At 44.2% G+C, this 22,375-nt stretch overlaps 1 protein-coding gene across 1 annotated transcript in view; it reads left to right on the top strand.

Moving 5' to 3' along the window:
• The window catches only part of ELOVL6 (ELOVL fatty acid elongase 6), a 59,481-nt gene that overhangs the window by 33,478 nt on the left and 3,628 nt on the right, over positions 1 to 22,375 (top strand). The window contains exons 2-3 of the mRNA XM_084518676.1: positions 2,168 to 2,299; positions 20,714 to 20,865. Of these exons, the coding sequence (XP_084374802.1) occupies positions 2,168 to 2,299; positions 20,714 to 20,865 (284 nt within the window). The remainder of the gene's footprint in view (positions 1 to 2,167; positions 2,300 to 20,713; positions 20,866 to 22,375) is intronic.

The raw sequence follows: 22,375 nt of genomic DNA, 5'->3' as shown, positions 1-22,375 counted from the left end.
TTCTGCCTCCCTCTTCTCAATCAGTTATTTTTTCATTTTCTTCTTTCCTGCCTCCATTGCTCTTCTAATGAAGGATCTGAGCTCCTAAAAAGCACATCAGTGCACAAACTTCCATCCATGAGGATGCAATAAAACACAAAACCTCTCTTCAGTGTTCACTGTGTAAAGGGAGAACCAGACACGGTGGCCTGTGGCCCCGATGATGACAGTGCTGCCTGTCCCTGCTGGGGGATTTTGGAGGACATGACCGAAGCTCTGTGCAGTGTGGGCAGCCCAAGTCCTCCATCAGTGTGCCCCTGGGTGCAAGAAGCATCAAAACATCCCTCACCTTTTCAGCCTGTAGCTCCAAAATCTGCATTCCCCTTTTCGCAGTGATCCCCAGACCGAGCAGAGCATCCTACAGCTTCTCTAGAAAATTCCCCTGCCTCCCTTCTGGGGGAACGAGCTGGCACCTTTAATTGCAAAACATGGAGTTGTATTCAGTATAGATAGTACTTAGTCCCCGAAGTCTGAAAATGTAGGAAGGTGGGAGACAACTGTGAGAAACAGAAATGCCAGAAAAATGTGGAGGATTTGGCAGCCTTGTCTTCATGTCTACCCTGCAGCACAGCGTTGACGACAAACACATGAATGTGCTAGCGCTGAAGCTACTGGATGCGAGTCTGCCACTGCGTTACTTTGGGGGATTTTTTTTTTTCTTTGAAGTTTCAAGGTTTATTTACTTATATTTTTTTTTTTGCTGGTGTTCTGCTCTGTTTAGTTTCTCCAAACTGTAGTAATGCAGTAACTGTAGACAGTAGTACTGACACATTACAGTGCAGCCCGCTCCCCGCGTGCCGTCGAACCTCGTGGCTGGCAGCACCAGCACCGCGCTGTTTGCTGGGGGAATGCCTTTTACCAACGGTGCTGAACTCGTTAGAAAGCTGCTAAAAGTGACCTCAGGTTTATCTGTTCTAATTAAACGAGCTGCAGCTCTTGTGGCTGTGTAGCTGCTGACCTCATTCAACTGCCTGAATGTCAGGGGAGTCCCCTCCTGTCCCGTAGCCCTGAAGTTTTGCCTTAGCAGCTGGGCACATCAGCATGAGCAAGGTTGGAGCTGTTCGTCGCTACCCAAGCTGGTTAGCAAACATTTGCTCACCTCCAGCCGCACCGAACTGCAGTTGTGCCATCAGATTAATGAATTCTTGAGCGTGTTTGTGTCTTTCTTGTGGGGATGCAGAAAGAACCAGCACCTCCTGGTGCACAGCCATAGTCTGCTGATATTTGTGTATATAATTACAGCTTTTGGAGAGAAAAATGTGTTCCTAAATATATAGCCACCCAGTCAGGGCAGGCCACCTGCCTTGGAGCCGTGCATTAATGGTGCATTAAGTATTACTCAGTGTAACAGAGTGATGTGTGGGAAGGAATCCCAGACTGAGTCTATTTTTGACCTCTGATGGTTGATCTACAATGAGTTACAGCAGCAGAGGTCAAATGCTTGCTGCTTATTGCTGAGCTGGGCTACTAGCAGGCGGTTTTAAAAATCAGGCTTGCAATTTTACCAGTATCACTGAGGTTCCTCTGCAGAGCCCTGCTCAATCTTTCAGCACATTCACTGGGTTTCTTGAACCGACCATTGAAAGAGGGCAACCCGCTCGGTGTCGTCGCAGCTTCATGGGGCTGGTGGTGCTCTGCTGCTCGTGGGTCTCTTCCTATTGGGTTGCGATGCTCAAGGCCTCTAATTGTCCTCTTGGAGGAAACAGTGGGAAAGAAAGTGGCCAGGTAGCACAAAACATGATATGGCAATAGTGAATGAGCCACGAAAAAAACAGTTGGTACAAAGTGTTGACCGTGTTGTGTTTGTGGAGGTGTGTCTGAGCAAAGGACCCGCACGGGCTATGCTGCGTCTATAATCTTCACAGAAGAACAGTCTACACAAACTGGGACAGATGAGGAACCAAATTTGGCTCTCCTTTTCCAGGAGAACTGCAGTTTTGCTTGCAGTAATACCTAGACCTACGTGCAGGCGTGTAGGTTGGTGCAGTAACAGGGTCTCTACTGGGCTGCAGGAACGTCCTCAATGGAGTTTCCTTCCACAGAAATGCACGAGCACGTGGCACTTATTTTCTATCTGTCTGGTACTAACGCAACACTTGACAGGTGCTTTTTTGTTTTTGTTTTGCAGGAAGAAATCATTCCTATTTTCAGCACTGTATGCTGCCTTTATATTTGGTGGCCGGCACCTAATGAACAAGCGAGCAAAATTTGAACTGAGGAAACCACTAGTGCTCTGGTCCCTGAGCCTTGCCGTCTTCAGGTAGGCATCTCTTCACACCCACTGCTTCTGACAGTAGTCTCTGAAAAGAGTTTTGGTTTCTTCAGATGCAACTGTAGTGCTATTAAGGCAACAAACTCAGCCAGAAATGGACTTTTTTTTAGTTCTGCTGCCCAGGGCTGTGTCCTGATCCATTCCTCACCATTGAAATGGTCCTCTTTGGCTTGCTGGATCATACAGCATTAGAGAGGAGAGAAATCAATAATGTTCTTGAAGAATAAAGTTTGGGGAAAAAAAAAAAATGTAAGAACAGGAGAAAAAGCACATATCGTTGCAGTAAATTTACCACGCAAACTACAAATGAAAATAAACACATTCAGATGCTAGTCTTGTTCTCACGTGCTAGTTGGTATCAGGTTTATATGGGTGTATTTATGGAATATTTAGTCAAGACTCTGATCTCCATTACAATGAGGTAAACCTAGACCTCCCTGACTGAGATCAAAACCTGGCTCCTGGGTATTCCATCAGAAGCAAAGAGCTTTTGAATACAGCAGAAGGGAGGCTCAGCAGGGAAAAGGCTGTGTTTTAGTACTGCACATCTCCCTAGTTCCGTGTTGCTCCTGTACCATCAGGTTTGCATTCTTCATAGTTCCTAAAGTCAGGAATAAAACCGACCAACCCAAATTCCACTTTATCTGCTTAATATATTATTTTTTAGTAAAACAGAATATCAACAAACAAATGAGCAAATACTTTTAAAAATAACCTTTACAAACACGCAAACTATTGATAAAATTTACAGTACACACAAGACCTGAAGATTGTCTTTCATTTCAGTGCCTGTTGAGAGTGGAAGTTATAGTTCACCCTACAGTACAAAAACCATTTGGAAACCATTGTCAAACACTGATGCCCAGATCATTTTCTAATTCCTTTATAATAATTACTGACTATATTAGTTCACAGGTGCATAATGCAGATTTGCTTACTGAGCAGCTCTGAAGGTTGAATGAGTTTTTGCAGGAAGGGAGTAGATTGAGCTGAGAGTTGTTACAGAGCAAAATGAAGAATGGAGAAGTTTGTTTCCTTCGCCTTCTTGTATTTATTTCCTTTCGTGTCCAAAATTGTTCTGTCACACTGGCTCTTCCTAAAACTCAAACAAGGGAAAATAAAATGTATTTTTAACTTGTCTCATTCAGCTAGGACCTGCTACCAGTAGAATTTTTGACTGTGTTGTCTTGATTTTAATAGTTCATAGATTCCTTAAAAAAAAAAAAATATATATATATATATATATATAAAATATATATATATATGTGTGTATAAAATAGTGCCGACAAAGCTTTGAGCATTCTGGATAACTTTGAGAGCAAGTTCTAATACTGCAAAATGTATAATTTTTGTTTAGTGGCATTTGGTGCTGTGCTTCTGGCTTTGTGTCTAGTAGAGTTTTGCTGTTAGTGTCCTGTACACAGTTGCCATCTTTCGCTGAATTTCAGCAAGCGTTGAATTGCTTCCCAGGTGGCATGTCATCTGTGTATCGCTTTGCAGAGTGATTTGTAGCCAGCTGGATTCCAAAGTATATATTCCAATTACACTTTCCTATCGAGCATAGCCACTAGAAAGCAGCTGACGTTTGCAAAGCAGTTGTAGTTCAATTCCCGATCTGCAGGCAGGAAGCGTGATTTCAGAACCGCCCTTTGCAGAGGGTCACTAGCATGATTTTTAAAACCACCCTACTTTGGGGTGGCTCTGGCTGACGTGCACGGTGTGGGGCTTGGAAGCAATTTCACTAATTAGTTACCTAGCAAAGCCAAAGCAACGCGCTCATCAACAGCAGCAATAGACACTACATTGTGAAAGTGCTGCGTAGGTGGACTGAAAACATTCAGGCTGAATCAACACGTTCATTACTTGCAAACTGGAGTTTCCCATCATAATCAAATGAAATATCCATCGCACGGCCTGCAGCAGCTGCTGAGGGAGTCTGGCTAAGATCTGAAACGTGGACTTCATCTTTGTGAAGCTGCAGGCTGCCGGCATGAACCGACCACAGAGACCACCTTCTCCTGGCAGCACAGGCATGTGTGCTGAGCCCTGCTTCTGCAGGTGAGAAGCACTTACCAGGAGGGTGCAGCCTGGGAGAGATTCACCCCTGTGGGATTTGCTTCCTCCATCAACTCAAGTCGTACTGCTCCAGGGATGCCCCTGAGCACTGCAGAGCTTTCACCTTTCATCAGAAAATGAGATGGTGGGAGTGGAAAGGAGATGGAGGAACCCTAAGTGCGAGACATTCAGACTACATGGAGCATTTAAGCTGCTGGATTTGCTTTTGGAGACCAATGGATTATAAGAATAAAGTTTTGCTCTTCTGAGGGCATGATGTTTACAGCAAGGCAGAGCATGAAACCTGCTTCTGCAGTAGCATGCAATCCCATACAAGACCAACCCAAACACAAGACCCCTTCACATCTTAAAAGAGGAAGTGCACTTCCATTCAATTTTCAGAGAGAATTCAAAGAGAATTGTCATTAAAACCTGATGTGGAGAGTTGCTATGAGAAGTGCTAATTGGCACAGTGATCTCCTGGCGTTTCCCCATGGCTGTCCTTGCTAGGGCCAGCAGTCACTCCCAGCCTTACAGGCTCTGTCTGGTAGCCAGCTCTACTAGACTTTGAATGCCATCAACTTTCCGTGTAATTTAGGTGTTACTTTCCCTTTTTTTCTGGCTCCTCGCATGACTAGGTCTTTCATTTAGATACACTTAGTCTGAAAGACATTTCTCCTTCCTTTGAAGGTCCGTTTGGATAGATTTATATGCTATTGTTCCACCTGCAGACTCACTGTAGATCCAGGAAAATACTCCTCGGTTTTAAGTCTTCCCTGCTAGCGTTTGAAATTCTCTGACTTTTACACTACCTTTCAGAAATTGTAAGTATTGTGTCTGCCGTGAATGGTTGTAATGAGGAAGAAAAACCAGCCTGGAGAGCCCTCCGTGTTCTGTCTCAAGGTCAGAGTGAGCCTTTTTTTCAGAGTCCTTGTTTATCTCTCTTCTAACACTCTTACCATTTTACCTACTTCAGAAATCATCAGAAATAGTAACATTTAGCAGAGGCTGGAAAAATGTGTTCTGGACTTTAAAAAAAAAAAAAAAAGGGTAATCGCCTGCCAGGCAATGACCTGGCCCTCCTTCACAATGCATCCTGCCCGCCTTGCTTTTGCCAAGATCATTTAAATGTGGTAGCAGCTCTGGTAGGAAACTTGCCACGCCTGTACACAAACAAAACAACTACACCACCCTAGCGAGCTTGCTGAGCATTCAGAGTGAGTTTTGTGTCAACACTGGCAGCCAGCAGGATTTGTGAGGCAGAAAAGCAGCTTTATTTCCCTTTGGAAGCTATCAGCTAGTTTCGAACATTTTGTCTCTGGGCTAAGGTTACTGCTGCTCCATGAATACCTCTGTAAAGGCAGCAACACTAAAGCTTGCTTTTCGCTTTGAAACCACTGTGAAAACACGATCTTGTAAGTCTTTTGTTGAGAAATTAGTTTGGGGTATTCTGGGGGCTTGTTCTTCTTTTTCCTGCTGGCAGGTTTCTTGAGCTGTTTCAGGCACTGAGGATTTGTTGTGTGACGTGACGTGGCTTTGTTTTTGTTTTTCCATTTTATACACTTTAATTAAGAGTTTGCACCCGTCCTGTTGTGCACTGAGGTTCTGCTGGAGCAGCTCTGTGCTGTTCCGTGTCAGTGGGAGCCCGGTGTTAGGGAGCTGACACAAATGCTCCTTTCTCAGACTGGTAAGACCCCAAGGAAACTGTTGCTGATCCACCTACACATCAAAGCGAGTGGCAGCTCTGTATTTCTGAATATTTCCAGCGGTTAAAAACCTGCAAAAACACATTTAATTTGAATTGCCAGTTCTGTGTACGTGCCACTTTGAACATCAAGGTAGGGTCATTCACTGACACCAAAGAATTTCTTAGTTAGAGTGTATCAAAAGTGTCATGCTGGCATCTCTAGGAATCAGCAGAGCTGCAACCGGGGCTCTCGCAGGAGGATACAAAGTCATTAACTCGTGTTTTCATTGCAGCTCAGCTGGATTTGTGTAGCTCCTTTAGTGGGCCTTCGAGTCTGTGTATGGGTAACATCGCCACCGAGCAGCTCACTCAGGGCAGCTCCTTCACGCCAGACAACAGCATGGCACAGTTTTCACTCACTCTCCATCCTGAAAGGGCTGCCAACAGAAGAATCGGGGTCAGGGCACTAACAAATGATAGCAAAATGTTGTTCTTCCTAAGGAACGTGGTCACGTCAATAGAGGAGAGAAGGAAGCTAAAGCATCCAACGTGATGCTGTTGTATGTAGGGAGAAGCTAAACCCGACCATGACTGGTGCCATGACAGGTGTGAGCTGTCTTTGTCAAGCCAAACCACACACTTGTGATAATGCTATCATCATCTGAGATCACGCAGATTCCAGTCCAGCTTCAGCTGTACTTTGTAGCCACGGTGAAAATCAATTCATGTCAGCACAGGGATTGCAGATATCTTTCTCCTTGGGAAATCCGCTGCCTCAGAGTAGTCGGAGTGGTATCAATGGCCACTAGCTGCTTGCCACAAAGCCTCAGAAGTGAAATATCTCAGCAGCAGCATTTCTTGTATTTGAAAGGGAAAACCAGAAAGTCTCCCTGGAAGAAGGTGACTCACTTTTCTTTCATGAGCCTGCTGTAATGGGTTTCTCTCTGCAAGCACAGCAGCATTTTGTGGAACTTGTTCTGCAGAGAGCTCCCAGCATAACCCAAAAGGAAAAGAAAAAGAAGATTGAACATAAGTTTATGAACAGGAGTCCAATTGCTTGGATATGTGACTCTGAAAAACACTCCAGTTATCACGCCTCATACACAAGAAATAAAAGGAACAGTGATTCAAATTTATGCTCAGGCTCAAGGTTTGCCATTCACAGAGCCTCGCCATGGAGATTAAAACCCAACTTAATTTTGTATGGTGCTGAGCAACCCCTCAAAATCTTAAAACATTCTGAAATTTTACGTGGGTCCTGAAAGTACATTCACAGAGAAAACGAACTAATGAAAGGGCAATATTTGCCAAATAGCATTACGATTAATGAGTGGCATTTGAGGTGAAATATCTTCTCTCTCTCGCAGTTAAAAGCACGAGGATGCCATATAAAATATTCCCCGTATTTGCAAAGCGCTGATGCATGTTTTCAACAAGACATGGGTCAGAACCCAAATTAATGAAGTGCTTAATAGACACCTAGCAATTTATTTCAGCTGGGCCGTTGTGAGCCTGCCTGATTTTTTTATGCAACAGCTGTCGGATACATCTCTTTAATTACCACTTCGGAGCAAAAGTTGAAAATGGGGTGAACAGCAGTTCAGAGTGGTTGGAGAGAAACAAAAACCCCTTGGATGAGAACATAACAGTTTAAAAAGAAAAAACATTTTCTGTAAGCTAAACTGTACTCCTAGTAGGGAAATACAAACAGTGCCGTGTAGGGTGAATTTATAAATTGCAAAGAAATGCTAGCTGGCATTACAAATACAGCGTAAGGGTGATAAAAATGTACGGACTAAGAGCAATAAAGTACTGTCAAGAAGACGTATGTCCAATATGTACCTTATTTATTCCAAGTAAGAAGAGCATCCCATGACAAATGGCTTTATTCCCAGAATTGTGCTTGATGCCATGTGACAAAAAGATGCGCTCATCCTTTTCTGAAACCTCATCTTTTTGTTCATGCTGCTGTTACAACTGTGCCCTATGTTGTGTCTGTCAAAGTTACTTTGAATATTAAAAGTTTTTACTGTTTTTACCTTATTAGGCATGATTAAAAGTAAATCAGGGATTCACTGTGAGACCTGGCTGATGCTGGTTTAAAGGAGGTACGGATAGCGTTGGCTAAACAATTCCTGTGGAAAGCTCTTTTTTTCAGTGCTGCTGCACTTGCTTGGCCCTACGCTGTCCGCTCTCTCAGGCGGTGAGAGATCTGTCAGTCTGTTTGGCACCTGAAATTATATTTTTCCTGCAAAATCTTCCTGCTCCAGACCACAGGAGTGCCCTGCTCAAAGCACGGCCCCCTGGAAGCAGACGTCTCCTCTCAGTTTTAAATTGAGGAGGGAGCAGTACTAGGGAGAAAGTAGCCTCGGTGCCTGGCTCGCGTCCTCCCCGCGATCACCAGGGAACAGAAATCTCCCCGCGATGCCTTCTGAGTGAGTCCCCGACAGCTTATGCCTGCTGGATACATTCAGCTCTTCCTCTAAGCAAATGTGTTTGCTATTTACCAGCTGCGGGCACCCGGAGATCTCAGCATCTCTGGACGCTCACAGGAGCACTGCTGCAGGGAGGACGGGGAGATGAAGGACTCCAGGCCTGCGACTGCCATTTAATTTATGGATCGGAGCAGCTCATTACAGCCATATTATAACTTTTAGCTTCCTTAAGCCTTCTTTATTCTGTCAACTGCTAGTCTTTATCTGTAACTTAGATTGAGTTTGATTTGTTATCTGCCTGTTTTACAGCTTTAGTGATCGCTAGCTCCATTGGTTGGCTCGATTCTCCGCTAAATCTTTTACTTTATTACATTTTGGCTTTATTTGCCCAGGATAATTTCAAACTCCTGAATACACACATTTCAATGCTATACATGATGGTTACTCTACCATCTTGATACGTTTGATCCCGTAAGTATCTTTGAATTATCCTGCAGAAATAGACACGTCACTTTTTTGGGCTTATCATTTAAATCACTGTAATTTTACAGTTATTCTAGAATTTTCTTGAGATAATGTTTGATGCTGACAATAATTTTGGTAATGACCCAGGAGCAAGTGCAAATGCCCCTGAAGCATTCATTAAGGATCGCTTAAGAGTTACACTGTGCCTATGAATCCTCATGGGCTACTTTAGAAATCCTTAGCTGGATTCCTTAATTCTTATGAGATTTTGCACAAAAAAACACAGGGCTTAAGCTGAAAATTGATTTTTTTTTTTTCTTTTTAGCAGTTTAGCCACAGTCCAAACTTGCTGAAATAAGTCTCTAAGAACTAGGAAATGTTTCTTGACAGCAAATTACCTGCCCAAGTATACAGCCTTCACAGGATGCTTCAGCTCCAACAAGAGTCCAGTTATTATTTAGTGATGGAAGAGTGAGTTATTGCTTGGGAAATGATAGCTTTCATCAAGAAATATTGTTCCTGCAAGTTCCTACCCCCCACGTGCCAGATGATCAGGGAATAGCATCAGGTAACGGCGCATCGAGGAGCACCAGAATGAATGGTGGGTAATTACTATTGATTAGGTTGTAACCAGCTCTTTGGAAGTCAGGTGAAATGCAGGGATGTGTGGGTAGAGCTGAAAAATTATTTTTCATTCGTTGCAAGAAAACAGTTACATGTTTTTCAGCAACGTATGGTTTCACTGGTGTCCCTGTGAGCAAATTTTGCTATTCTCTCATGCTTTTGGGGTGATGGTTGAGTACCACTGCCCTTCAGCCTGACCACAGCTCCTTCTTTATCTCTTTAGCAAAGCCCACCAGGCCTTGCATAGCTGCTGAGTGCTCTCTGTAGGACTCTGCACCATTTTTTTAATGCCAGCTGCTGTAAAGACCACTTGCAAGAGTCTGGTCCTGGCATTTGTTTTTCTGCTCTGCTTCCTTCCAGCGGCTCACAAAGTGTGGCTGCATTGTTTTTGTCCTCTGCTCCTCAGAGCTGCCTGAATATAGCTAATCCCAGTCATAAAGAAGGCAGGTCCGGGGGATCAAACTGCATTTCCTGGGGGGGGGGAATTCGGGTTTGGTGAGGAGGGACTGGGAGACAGGAGCTGTGGCAGATTGATTTTTATCCACACATAAATAAGCCTGCTGAGTAGTAGTTGCAGCAATTGGCAGGGCTGTTGAGCTTGGCACTTTAGCAAGGGAGAATCAGATGGATTTTACTCTGCTGTGGTGTTAACGTGATTAAAATCTCCAGATGACAGTGTCCATTGATCCGGAGCCCTGCAGAGATGTCACTGTTTGGGATGCTTAATGAGGTCCCTGGAGAGGGGAGGAAATTAACCTGTTTTATTATTATTTTTTTTTTTTCTTTTCTAATTTTGTCAATAAAAAGGACAAAGAGCTGGTTTTAGGGACCAGGTGAGATGTGACTAGGAAGTGTGATGATGAGAGGGAACGGTTGAAGGGAGTGGCCCCACGCAGAAGGATTTATTGCAGGGGAAAGAGACTGATGCAAGGAGCACAGTATCCGCCCTCACTTGAAACCATGGAGTGAACTGTTGCTTTAACATACCTCCAATTCCTCCATTCCCTCCCAGTAATTTATCACTTGGGAAAGTGATAACTGCCCAGGCCTGTATGCATATGCTTATGGGTATATAAACTTGCGCCAATGATATATTATTTCTTAGAGCCATGTAAAATATTTGCACAATTTTTAAATCACTCCGAGCTGGCGTGGCTTCAGGTTTTGGTCCCCACTGAAAACTCAGATGATTTGCATTGAAAAGCTTGCTGGAGAGACATCTGGATCAGATACAGCAGAAGGGTCTGAAATGCCAGGTTTGTGTGTTCGGTTCAGCGTTGTGGGGGCAGAGATGGAAGTCTCTCAAATTTTGCTTTGGGATTTTGATAGGACCGAGCCCAAACCTCAAAGTATGCGTGAACTTAATGCAAAGAAAATTCTTCTGCCAAAACCAGGGATAAAAACTGCAAGGATCAGCACAACTTCTGCTCACACACGTGGTACCGAGAGCTAGAGCACCCCATCAAAATGCACTTTCAGTACGGCTGACCGCAAGGTTTTAGGGTGAGTGAGTGCCACGCTGAGACAAGCATATGTTATTCATCACCTCCTCCTTTTCTTATTTTTTTTTTAACATTACTGTAGATGGACCCCACCCTGAATCCATCACCTTTAAGATGGGTGAGAGACTCTGTGGGTTAGCTGTGAGACCCGTGAGACCCGTCTGTTCTCCGTCCCAGCCAGGAGGTGGGAGAGGCAGAGGAGCAGCAGGACAGTAAGATCTTAGAAAGAAGGATTCATTAATGGGGCTTCATCAGAGGACTATGGGTACCTTATGGCCTTTCAGATACGTGGGCTAAAGGAAATGAGTTCCATGTTCTTCTTAAAGTGTGAGATTAACACAAGTGTTCTTCAAAGGAAGGTTTCGTAATATTTGAAAACATGCTTTGTAAGGTGCTCAGATGTCATAGGAAAAAGGGACATCATGGGACTGAGGTGATTTTTACTTTTTTATTATTATTATTATTATTTTCCTGCCAATTGCAAGAGAATAATTAATGGTCCCAAATAATCTTGTCAGTAAGCTAGGCCTTGGAGAACACAGGGAGTTACTGTGCTCAAAATTATCTGCGGACAACAGAACAGTGGTAACCGAGCACAAGGTCGTCTAAACACAGTTGCAAAGTAGTAAAGTATGGCAGCAGAAACCTCCTTTCTGATAGCACAGTTTTACACTAAAATTTAGTTTTACACAAAAACCACTATAGACAGAATAAGCGCATAAATTGTTACCAATTTATGCCAAACATACAAAAAACAAGCATTGCAGTCTTCTGCAAAATCCCAAGACTGACTTTAAAATAAAGAAATTTTCCTTTTTCAGTGAGAGTTTCTCAATCATGCAGGTTGCTGCTCCTGTGGTTGGCTCAATTATGTCTTCAGGCTTCTTCTTCCTAGGCTTGGATAGAAGCATTTAGAAACTAGAGTCCCACAGAATCAGGTGCTGTTGGATGGGATTAAATATCTGCATTTTTGTAGTTTTATCAACTGAGGTCATTAGCAAAGGAAAACATGATTTTTAAAGAACACCGCCAGAGATTTTTCCACCCCACTGATGTGGTTTTTGTACCTGCCCCTGTCACAAAGAGTTGGGCATGGCTTGGGATCCACAGCAGGGGGGTGGTTTTAAATGCCTGATTTTCTTTTGGAGTTCACTGGTGCACGTAAAGGAATCAGCAAGGAGCATTACTACAAAACAATCACAATAATTAGAACAATGGCAGAAATTCCACAAGGGAAAAGAATCCAAATATTTTCTCCTCCCACAGGCAGGCTGCTGGGGCCTGCTTTTACATAAATTTGGGGGGCAAAACAGTGACGGTGAGATAGAAGTAGGGATGCTCTTAGAACTCATTCCATAGGCTCATGTTCTTTGCAGCTCGTGTCCAGCTGCGTCAGATGAAATCCACACCTGTATTTGCCTCGTATGCCAAGAGAAAGCACAGGGAAAGCAGGAGTATGACTGAGTCTGTTGCAGACATGTATTGGTTGTCCCTACCTGGTCTTCTGGGTAGGGCAGTAAGTAAAATATCAGACGTGCAGGTGATGAAAATGTGACGTTAAGAAGTGTGTGTCTAGAAACTGTTTATCTTTTTTTATTATTATTATTATTTCTATGAACTATTTATCTTTAAAGTTATAGGTATGCCTGAGGTAAATAAGACAGAGAGTAAGGGACTTGAAGGTTTAGAGAGTAACATTAAAAAGTGGGAAAAAAAAATATAGCAGGTCAGAAGACTTTCTCTGAAAAGCAGAGTGTTTAATGTTGTTTTAATAATACTGTATTCACTGATACAGAGTGAGGGCACACCTCTTTCTGCTTTCATCAAATGGACTCATGGACAAGGCACTGAACCACAACTTGTGATGTTGCACATCATTTCTTATCGTGGCTCAGGCTGAGATTTTTTACAGAACATTTAAATTTCAGTTAGCCTTTCCTCTTCAAAATGAGTCAATGCTTAGCCACTTTACAAGGCTGTTACAAGAGTAAACACCATTAAGGACTGGGAAATATTCACAAACACAATGCTAAGAGCCTTGGAGACGCCAACACAGGTAGAAGAAGCCTGGAGGAAATTAGATCTGAGCCTGAATTAGTTAAGAAGAGCTTTGTCCATGACAGATCTTTACACAAGGACATCTGACCTAAAGCAATTCTTGGTCTAGATACTGTTGAGGCATTCATGATTCTGGGGTAGTCCAAACTGGTGGTGGTAAATCACTTGGCTGTTGAGAAGCAGACAAGACCAAAATTGTGGTACAGTAACAAGGAAGGTCTGTGCTGTGGAGAAAATGGAGATGACTTTTCGTTACAAGTGGATTCAATGCCGAGACAGGATCTTGTAGAAGATACCTAGAACAGTTCTGGGAGGTGAAACAGGATTTGCAAGTGTTTGACAAGAACAGTCTCTGCAGGGTCAGGTCTCTCTCCGTCACTAACCTTGGCAGTGCTCAAAAGCAGCTCAGAAGTGTTGAAGGACAGCCTAATTATGTTAATTTTCTTTGCCATTTCTTCCAAAAATAAGAGTTGGACTGGGTCCATCAGCTGTAATTTGAACAAGTGTAATTTGATTCAAGGTAACTGACTATTTAGAAGTCTTCTCTTTTAAATGCTTGTAAAATGACTCATAAATGTTACATAAGGGTTAAGAGAGACCAAATACGTAGTCAGTATTATTATTTTTCAAACTTTTTTTTTATCATTTAGAAGAATACATTATCGCTGCGTATATCCTTCAGTGACCAAAAGGCTGACTCATTTAACTGAAAACTGTAACCTTCGGTTCAACAAACTTAGCAAAACATTTTTAATCACCAGGTGCAGACATAGAAAGCTGGTTCTCCTAGTCAGTTATTAATGTACTGAAATAAATTACAAAGATTTTGTAGATGCTATCCTTGTGCCATGTGGACCATTTAGGACGTTGAGTGCCAGATCCTTTTCTAGACTACTTTTCTCTGAGAGTAGAGAACATGTCCTACTGTGCTGACTTAGCCATGACTCTCTCACTAGCTCCTTGAGATCCAAATAAGATGCATTAATTCCACTCAAGCCACTGAGCAGCAGCCAGATCTCTCAGTCATTGCCCACGTTTCATTTGTAATTATTGATTGGTTTCTTACTGGATGGTTGCTCACTCTACTGTAAAAATACCAGGATTTTACAATCACAGACAGGCCTAAAGCAGCCTTATAGCATCTACACCTGTTTAAATACAAGAATACATTCCTGCAGTCATCCACTGAAGTTTAAGGGCAGTTAGTCAGGAAATGTATTTCTTGCTCAGCCTTTGCTTCCATATTTCAGAAGGGTGGTATTTTTCAGCGGGTCTCACTGGTCTCCTCCCTGCATGGGAGCGAGTGCCATTTCTGTCAGGCAGACTCTTGAAAGGTTATCGTCATGTTTTTAATTCTTCCCCCAGCCTTGAAACTGTCTGGCATGTTTACCCACAAAGGATTTGGGAACAATAGGCTTCAAACGGGCACCCAGTCACCAGTAAAAACCAGTAGGCTCAGTCCCAGCTGTAATAGCCTTTCCTTGTTTTGCACCACCCAGGTAACTGCTTTAACACGGAAATTCCCTTTTATTTCAGCTCAGCTTTAACAATAAATTACCCTCACTGCAGCCAGATGAAGAAAAAAACATTTCTTTTTTTTTTTTTCTTTTTTTTTTTTTTCATAGATTGAGGGCAGGCCCCTATAAACCTCCTGATTTAACTAGTAAAATTTTGTTGGAGGGTTTTCTCCTCTTTGACACAAGGACTAACAATTTCCCACAACACTCTGCTCCTGCGGGACCTGAAGCCAATATATAAAATCTAGCTATTATATATATATTTAAAAAAAAAAAAATCACCTCTGTGGCAGGCTTAGAAAAAAACTTTCCTTCTGCTGCTTTGCAAGACGGGTGGCCCCTTCAACATTTGCATCCTCATGAGGCACCTCAGTGTCTTTTGGGTCAGCCAAAGCTACTGTTCCTTTTTGCATGGCCAGCACAAGCTTTCATGGGAAATCTCCTGCAAACAATTTAATCTCAGGCAACATAAACTTTTAGTTTTTAAGAAAGCGGCCACCCAGCCCTTTCCCTGCTGTGTTATCTGCTTGGTGGCTATCACTGATGCCTGGTATGCTGGCACCATGTTTCATGAGACTACAGAAGGTAAGAGTGATTTCAAAGACTCTCACCCTTACCAAGTGGAGAAGAAAGCTCTATAAATACTCTCAACTATTAAAAAAACATCCTAGAGGTGCTGCAAAATTGCTTTCTCACAAACTTATTTTTAGGACCTAATCAAAGAGCACAAGAAGCAAACAGGGCTGAAAGACGTGAGCCCTTCCTCCACCTGGAGATGCAGCCACCTGGGCACACGCTGCTTGTTAATACCAGGGGGTCCTGGTTTCAGTTAGGACAGGGGGTCCTGAGTTTCTTGTCTGGTTCAGATTCAGGGGCAGCTGTCCAGCCTTGGAGTTAAGAGCTTGTCTAATGAAGGTGGCTTCGACTGTGTTTCATTTCAAGAAACTTAGTTCAGAAGGTTGCTTCTCTTGTAGGTGCTTCCTCTGTTTGTTTTCTCCTGTATCTGTTTACATTTTATGTGTTTTCTGTTGCTCAGCTAAGCACAGAAGATATCTTTTGTTGTCTTGTGCAGTAACTGACTCCTCTAGGTGTGTTTTCAGGCCACCCTGAGCTGCCCACCTGAGGGGAGTCCATGCACCCCATGCACGTCCTCCACACCACCAGCACCACAGCGTGCTGCTGTTGTGTAGGGACGGCAGGTTTTCAGTCAGCAGGGCACAGAAAGGCCATTTGATTTTGTTAAGAGACCGGCTCCTTAGCAGCAGAAGGGGAACTCGATACGTCCAGCAAAGTACTCTCGCTGAACAGGACTGAAAGCTTAACGCAGCTTGATTCATCACAAAGGAGGGTTAGAAAGCACCGCTTTCTTCAGCGGGGCTGGCCTTTGAACATCTCTTTTTAACACAGAATGCTTCCTCTGTAAATATTTTGCATGCTAAAACAAGAGGAAAAAAATGAGTGGCCTCCTTTTTTCGTTCTCACTGTCACACTGTGCCAAAGAAGGGCAGGCGAGGAAGGCCTGCACTGCTAGGCCTGGGCCTCCTCACTTCAGGTGTCACAAGGGCCACATGCTCTCAGCCACCCCCCAGGAGGTGACATGGGGGTGACACCTGCTGGGACCCCATGAGGCACCACAGGAGCAGGCAGACACAAATTTGGATTTCGGCCTTCCCACAGCAAGGCCTTGCAGCCCTGGGTGCCTGGCCAGCACGGCCATGTGGGGATCAGGAGGGCCTTGCCTGGGAGTCCGTGTTGTAATTCCCTAATTTTGGGCAGCATGGCGTGGTCTTGGATGCCACGGGCTCCCTGCTGCTCTCTGCTGGTGCCACATGACAGATTACAGCACAGGAGGGCACACTTTGGAAAACAAGACATGCCACTTTTGACACCAGGCTTCGCCTCGGTCAGCTTATTTGGGGTTTCTCAGACACAAACCTGAGCAAAAGGCTCCCACTGTGTGGTTATCACAGCACTAAAGGGCTTTCAGAAAATGTTGCTGTATTCTGTGCTGAACTCGAACTTGTCCACGGCTGTGTGCTGAAAAATGCGGGCGTGGGCTTGTTTCTCGATGTGAAAGCAGAATATCAAAATGAGTAGGAAATCTGGGTAGGACATTACAGAGTGCAATAATGCCATTGCCGGGGGATAAATGGAAGCCTGCATTTCTTTAGCTTTCTTTGAATATTGTTTTTAAAGCTGCAGACACATTCCCTGCTCATTGCTGCCATGTTGATCCTGGGCTGGGGTGCCAGTAGCCAAGTGCAGGAACGTACCTGCATGAGGAGGAGCTTGGCAAGCCTGCCACACTGACAGCCGGGTTTGGACAGAAGAACTACCTGCCACCCTCAGGCTTCTGAGAAACATGTGCTTCACTCCCTTCTGACAGCAGCTTGGAGCAGTGGATAGCCTTCAGCTGCTAGCTGAAGCCTACCATGTCCTCCTCTGTAACATCAGATAGCTCCTGACCCTCTGCTTCCCTCCTTCATAACTGCTCTCCTAACCCATGTGTGTGATGGGTTTTGAGGCCTTCATTTGCAACCGAGTTTGCGAGGAAAAAAGTTTAGATTTTATTTTACTCACAGATATATTTTGATCACATTATAGACAGTACAATATCAGTTGGGCGTTCGTTAGTCTACCAGAGCAGCCACTGCCTGGAGGGAGGCAAATGTAGGACATTTTGAGTCTGAATAGATGAGAAAGCTGCATTAGCCAGTGCAGTTTGTTTCTGATCAGTCTCTCTAGTTGCAAAAGGCTGTAATTGTACAGTAATTCACTGCTACCTTATTTCTAAAATCCCTGCGGATGATTCGTGCGAGACAGACTGCTTTGGTAAGCAGTTCATTTCAATACCTCACAAAAGCTACAGCACAGAGCAGGGCGAGGACAAAATGAAGCAGAAGTGATTTACTGAGCAAGCAGTGTCATCACTCTGCTGCACATCATGTCTTTGCAAGATAGAAATTTGTTGGTCGATCTTACCTTACAGAACAAACAAGGTTAAGTGGCAGAGGCAGAAACAGGCAGCAATGTCTCTGTGTGTCCAAGGCATATTTTCAGACTTGTGTTCAATCTTTTTCTCTCTCCAGGGGTGTGTGCTTGTTGGCAAGTCAGTGTTTTGCGTGCAGCACACCACACAGGCAGCTATTTTCCCATGGCATGTGTTTAGGTAGTTGAATCGGTTGCTTCCAGTCTGCCTCCCTTGTGAATTATGCTAAAACCTAACTTCTTCTTTACTGATAAAAATTTCAGACCAGTTTGACTCACAACATGTAGAGAAGTAGCCAGAGCCACTTCTTCTGGAGTCGTGGACCTAGAGGATGCCACCGTGCCATGAAATTACTCCTACTGCAGTTAGAAAAGTGTGTGTGTGTGTGTTCACTCCAAGGAGAGCTCTGCAGTTGTTGCTAGACAGAAAGACAGGAAGAGTTACATCCTCGCAGTCCCAAGGACAGCAGAGTGAAACTGTGCCATCCCCACAAGGCAAAGACTCTTCTGCTCTCTCAGCGGTCCAGATTAAGCCCATGGCCATCCACACTGAGTCACCTGCAGTTAAGTCAACATCTGCCTGTTGCTTGAACCAGTGCTCTTCTTATCTGAGCATGTGCTCATGGCACAGAATTCTCTTTGGCTTTAAAACTTCAAAAATATATGGTATTTTAGAAGAGCAGTATAGTTTCCATGCAAGCAAAGGCCCATTACTTGCAGCTATTTGATTAACTAATTTAAAAATTCCTATTTTTTTCCCTATTTCCCTATTTTCCCCATCTGAAGTATTTGCTGATGGGAGAACTAGGTTACCAGCTGTGTATCTTTAGCTATTCTGCCCAATCTTCCTCCACCCAGTTTTGCCACCACCCAAAACGCAAGAGCAAGCAGCAGCCTGCCCTGGCCAAGTTGAGGAGTTCACTGCCTGGGGAAGTGATCAGATTGTATCTCTGTGAGGATCTCCTGTCTTCTTGGGAACGAGAAATGCAGCTCCTGGGAAAACACAGCCTGTGTGAAATGCTGAAGAGAAGACACAGAACAAGTTGCACCCGGTTTCAAAACTCCTACAGCAGGCTTGGGCACTCTGCGCAGTGAGAAGGACTGATGCCAGACAGACGTGAGAAAAGCATGCACAGACAGCAGTTCTGGGAGGGAAAAACCCTCCGTGGAGAAGATGCACTACGGGCTGCGTAGATGCTCAGAATACTTCGCTTTCTCTTCTCTGTGCAGGGCTGGATGAATCCAAACTCTCTATGTGAGAGACTGCAACTGCTGTCTTGCCTAAGCATAACTAAGCATAATATATGCATAACTTTGGGCAGTGCTGTTGGGAAACCCAGGCTTACCTGAACTTTAGTAATCCTGTACCACAGCAGGATGGGTTTTTTTATTTACACATAGCAGAGGAGGACTTGGCTGGCAGTAGAGCCCACAAGCAACTACCGCCACACAAACAGCAGCTAATAATAGTAGCTTCTTGGGAGAACTGAGCAATGTTGACTGTTGTCTGCATTTCTTGGTGGTGCAGTCAGACCTGATGCAACAAAATGCAGTGCAGGAGCCAGGACATAACACTTCTCCCCATGCACAACAGGGCTGGAGAGCCTCCTAGCGTGGTGCTCCGCTCGCCTGCAGAGTACATGCAGTGGACAGGAGCCAGCAAAGGGCACTGCTTCTGCTAACAGCAGTCGGGCTAGACTGGTTATATTAATAATGCAGATTTGGAAATCCAAATACTTTATGCAAATAAAAACTTTGATCAATAGTTTTTATTCTCAGCAGCTGTACTTGAACCATTTACTCTGAACGAGTAAGAATTGCCATAGACCACGGCTCTGAGGCTGCCTTGATGATTTTAAAAACCATTTTTTAAAGAGTACTGGCTTCACACGACAAGGACAAGTGATAGGGAATCTGCAGCTTCAGATGAAGTGTTCCTTTTTTCACCTACTTTGCGTATTTGGTAGCTGGCATTGTCCACATGTGTCAGCACACATCAGTTTCAGGTGGCTTGGTTGGCCTGCTGCCATGCCACAGTCACAAAAGACACCGAGGCAGAGCAGGAACCAGAGAACTCGTGAGTAGGACAGGGCCACAGAGAAGTTAGAGGGGAGATCAGATGGAGCTGAGCAGAAGCAGAGGGATGTATGATATAGGCATAAAGATAGACTCAGCTCCTGAGGAGCTTGGGCCTTTCTTTGCTCCAGTTTTCTGAAAGTTTCTTGTTTCACCCATCATGATTTTTGAAGGCCAAGCAAACCACAGCGTTAAATAATGGGCAAGCATGTTCTTGCTGTAGAGCAGCAAGGCAATTACTTCTGCAAAGCGCCTCGCTGCTGAGACAGAAGCTCCTTACGTCAGCTGCCCGTCTTTTGTTATCTGAACCTATCCCCTCTGTAATTGCACCAATTAGTATCACTGCAAATCTCATAATGTTCCTCATTTACAAAACACTGTTACCTCGCATCTCGCTTTGATGAGGTGAGAGTGAATCTGTGCTGTTTACAACCATTCGACCCGTTGGCTCCTCTGTTAGCAATGACCCCTTAAGAGACGAAGCCAGCACACGCACCAAAACGCCAGCCCTGACCACAGCACCTGTTTGCTCTTCCTGTGGATGTAATATGCACGAGGAGAGACAAGAGAAAACTCAGGGAAAAAACAGAGGAGGGAATCGGTCCTGGTTATGCTGCTGACAGCTCTTTATTAACTCGTTTCTTGTAGTCTTCCAGCCACCAGCATCAAAACTCTGCGTGTTGTTTGCAGCTGAAGTTGGGGTCTCCAACTGGTCCTGAAAACTGAAGGCTCATTCCTGTAGTAATGAAATAAAAACCACTGAAGTTACTGTGCCAGACTTTCAGCAGGGAATACTTTATTACTGCAATCCACTTTGCAAATATGAGTTCAGAACAACTTCCTAGAAGCCGACAGAGTTACTCCAACTTTAAGGCTGTTAAGCTTATTATCTTAGCACATTTATGACTTTTTTTTTTTCTCAAAATGACTTGAAGTGATGGCATGTAGATGTCAAGTATCTACTCAACTTTCTTCATTTTCTTTTTTTTTCCAAGTATACTTGGTGCTGTTCGAACTGCTCCTTTCATGCTGTACATTTTGATGACCAAAGGCCTGAAGCAGTCAGTGTGCGACCAGAGTTTTTACATTGGACCTGTCAGCAAATTCTGGGCATACGCATTTGTGCTAAGCAAAGCACCCGAACTAGGTGAGTAACCTCTCTCCCTTTTTCTCTCCATGCCTGTTTAGAGCAGCATGAAGAGAGCATTCTCTAGATGCCATCAAACTCAACGCTATTCTTTCTCCTCTGCCTCTGTCAGTCCTCCTGGAAAATAGCTGGGTCTTTGCTATTGTTTTGAAACTGCACGTTTGCAATTCATGTTGCCCTAGCAATACGGGGCAGTCTCAGGTACTTGTACATATAATCTAGGTTGCTCCAGGTCTCCACAGTATGACTCATTTAAGCAAACCTTCAAAGCTGAAAGTACAGCTCAGCTCTCGGAGTTTTCTCCTAGCCTTTGTCAGCATACCTACGATGATGCTGGTTTCAGGTAACAAAAAGCATGTAGGTCCACATCCTCAAACGTGAAGTTCACTAAGCTCCAGTGTATTTAAAGGACTGGGGTCTGCCTTGTCACCAACCTGTCAATTAATTCATGTAGCCCACCTGCCAGCAATGGATTTTATCTATCCGTAACAGCAACGGGACATCGGCCATTGATTCACAGCAGCAAGGCATCCTGTAAGTGGCAGAAGGTTTTCCCATTCCTCCTCAGAGCTCTGTCTGGTGCACATTTTCTTCAGCTGCAAGTGGCCATGGCTCAAGGGTATTTGGCTTCCCTACAGAGCAAGAGCTATGGGAAGAATGAAAACCAGGAAAAGCTAATAAGTCTCCATCGAGAAACCGTAGTTAAAGCTAGTTTGAATTCCAGAGGTTTTTTTTCAAGTCCCCAACAGTTGGCCAGGAATTCACCACCACCCTTTTTATATCTGAGCCTGCCAGTCCAGCACGCTTCACATGCTTTGTTGTTTTTTTTTTGCGTTTGTCAGTAGCAGGAGACACAAGTCCAGTATTGCTCTGAGCTGGGCTCTCACGCTTTGCAAGTTCAGCCATGAGCTCTGCAGCTCCAGGCTCAGCCCTGAGGGACTGGTCAGCGTTACGGTCATGATGCAGTTGATGAGAAAGCATCACATCCCTTTTGCTCCCCATGAAACTTTTGTGAGGACGTGTCCTGATCCCACAGCAAAGGATAAATTGGCATTCCCCTCAGCATTACCAGGCCTGGCCGCTTGCTTCCGAAGCCATCAGTGATTACAGACAAATCTTAACAGCAGCAGCAGCAGCCACTCACCCCATGGATATTGAAGTGAGGGCTGGGCTAGAGCAGCTGTGTCAGCAAGTGGCTTCGAGTCAGATCCTACCTCTGTTCTGCAACATTCATCCTTAAATACACGTGTGGGCGTACAATTACGAACAGTAACGTGCTTCCTCCCTGAACGCTGAAAGCTGTGGCTGTCTCCAAATAGAAACCAGTTTCCCACAACATCTCTGGCTTTTCCAATCCCCATTCCAGTGTGATGTGGATATTTATAAACTGTTGTTTCTCCAGCGATTTATTTGGAATGATACTTACTATAGACTTGCCAAAGCCAACTTCATACCCTGTCTGCAGGTGTTCTTATCCCACAGCTTATTAGTGTAAGAGAGGATTGTTTTA

The sequence above is a fragment of the Aythya ferina genome, assembly GCF_964211825.1.
Source record: "Aythya ferina genome assembly, chromosome: 4".
Taxonomy (NCBI): domain Eukaryota; kingdom Metazoa; phylum Chordata; class Aves; order Anseriformes; family Anatidae; genus Aythya; species Aythya ferina.
This window is presented reverse-complemented; position numbering and strand designations above follow the sequence as displayed.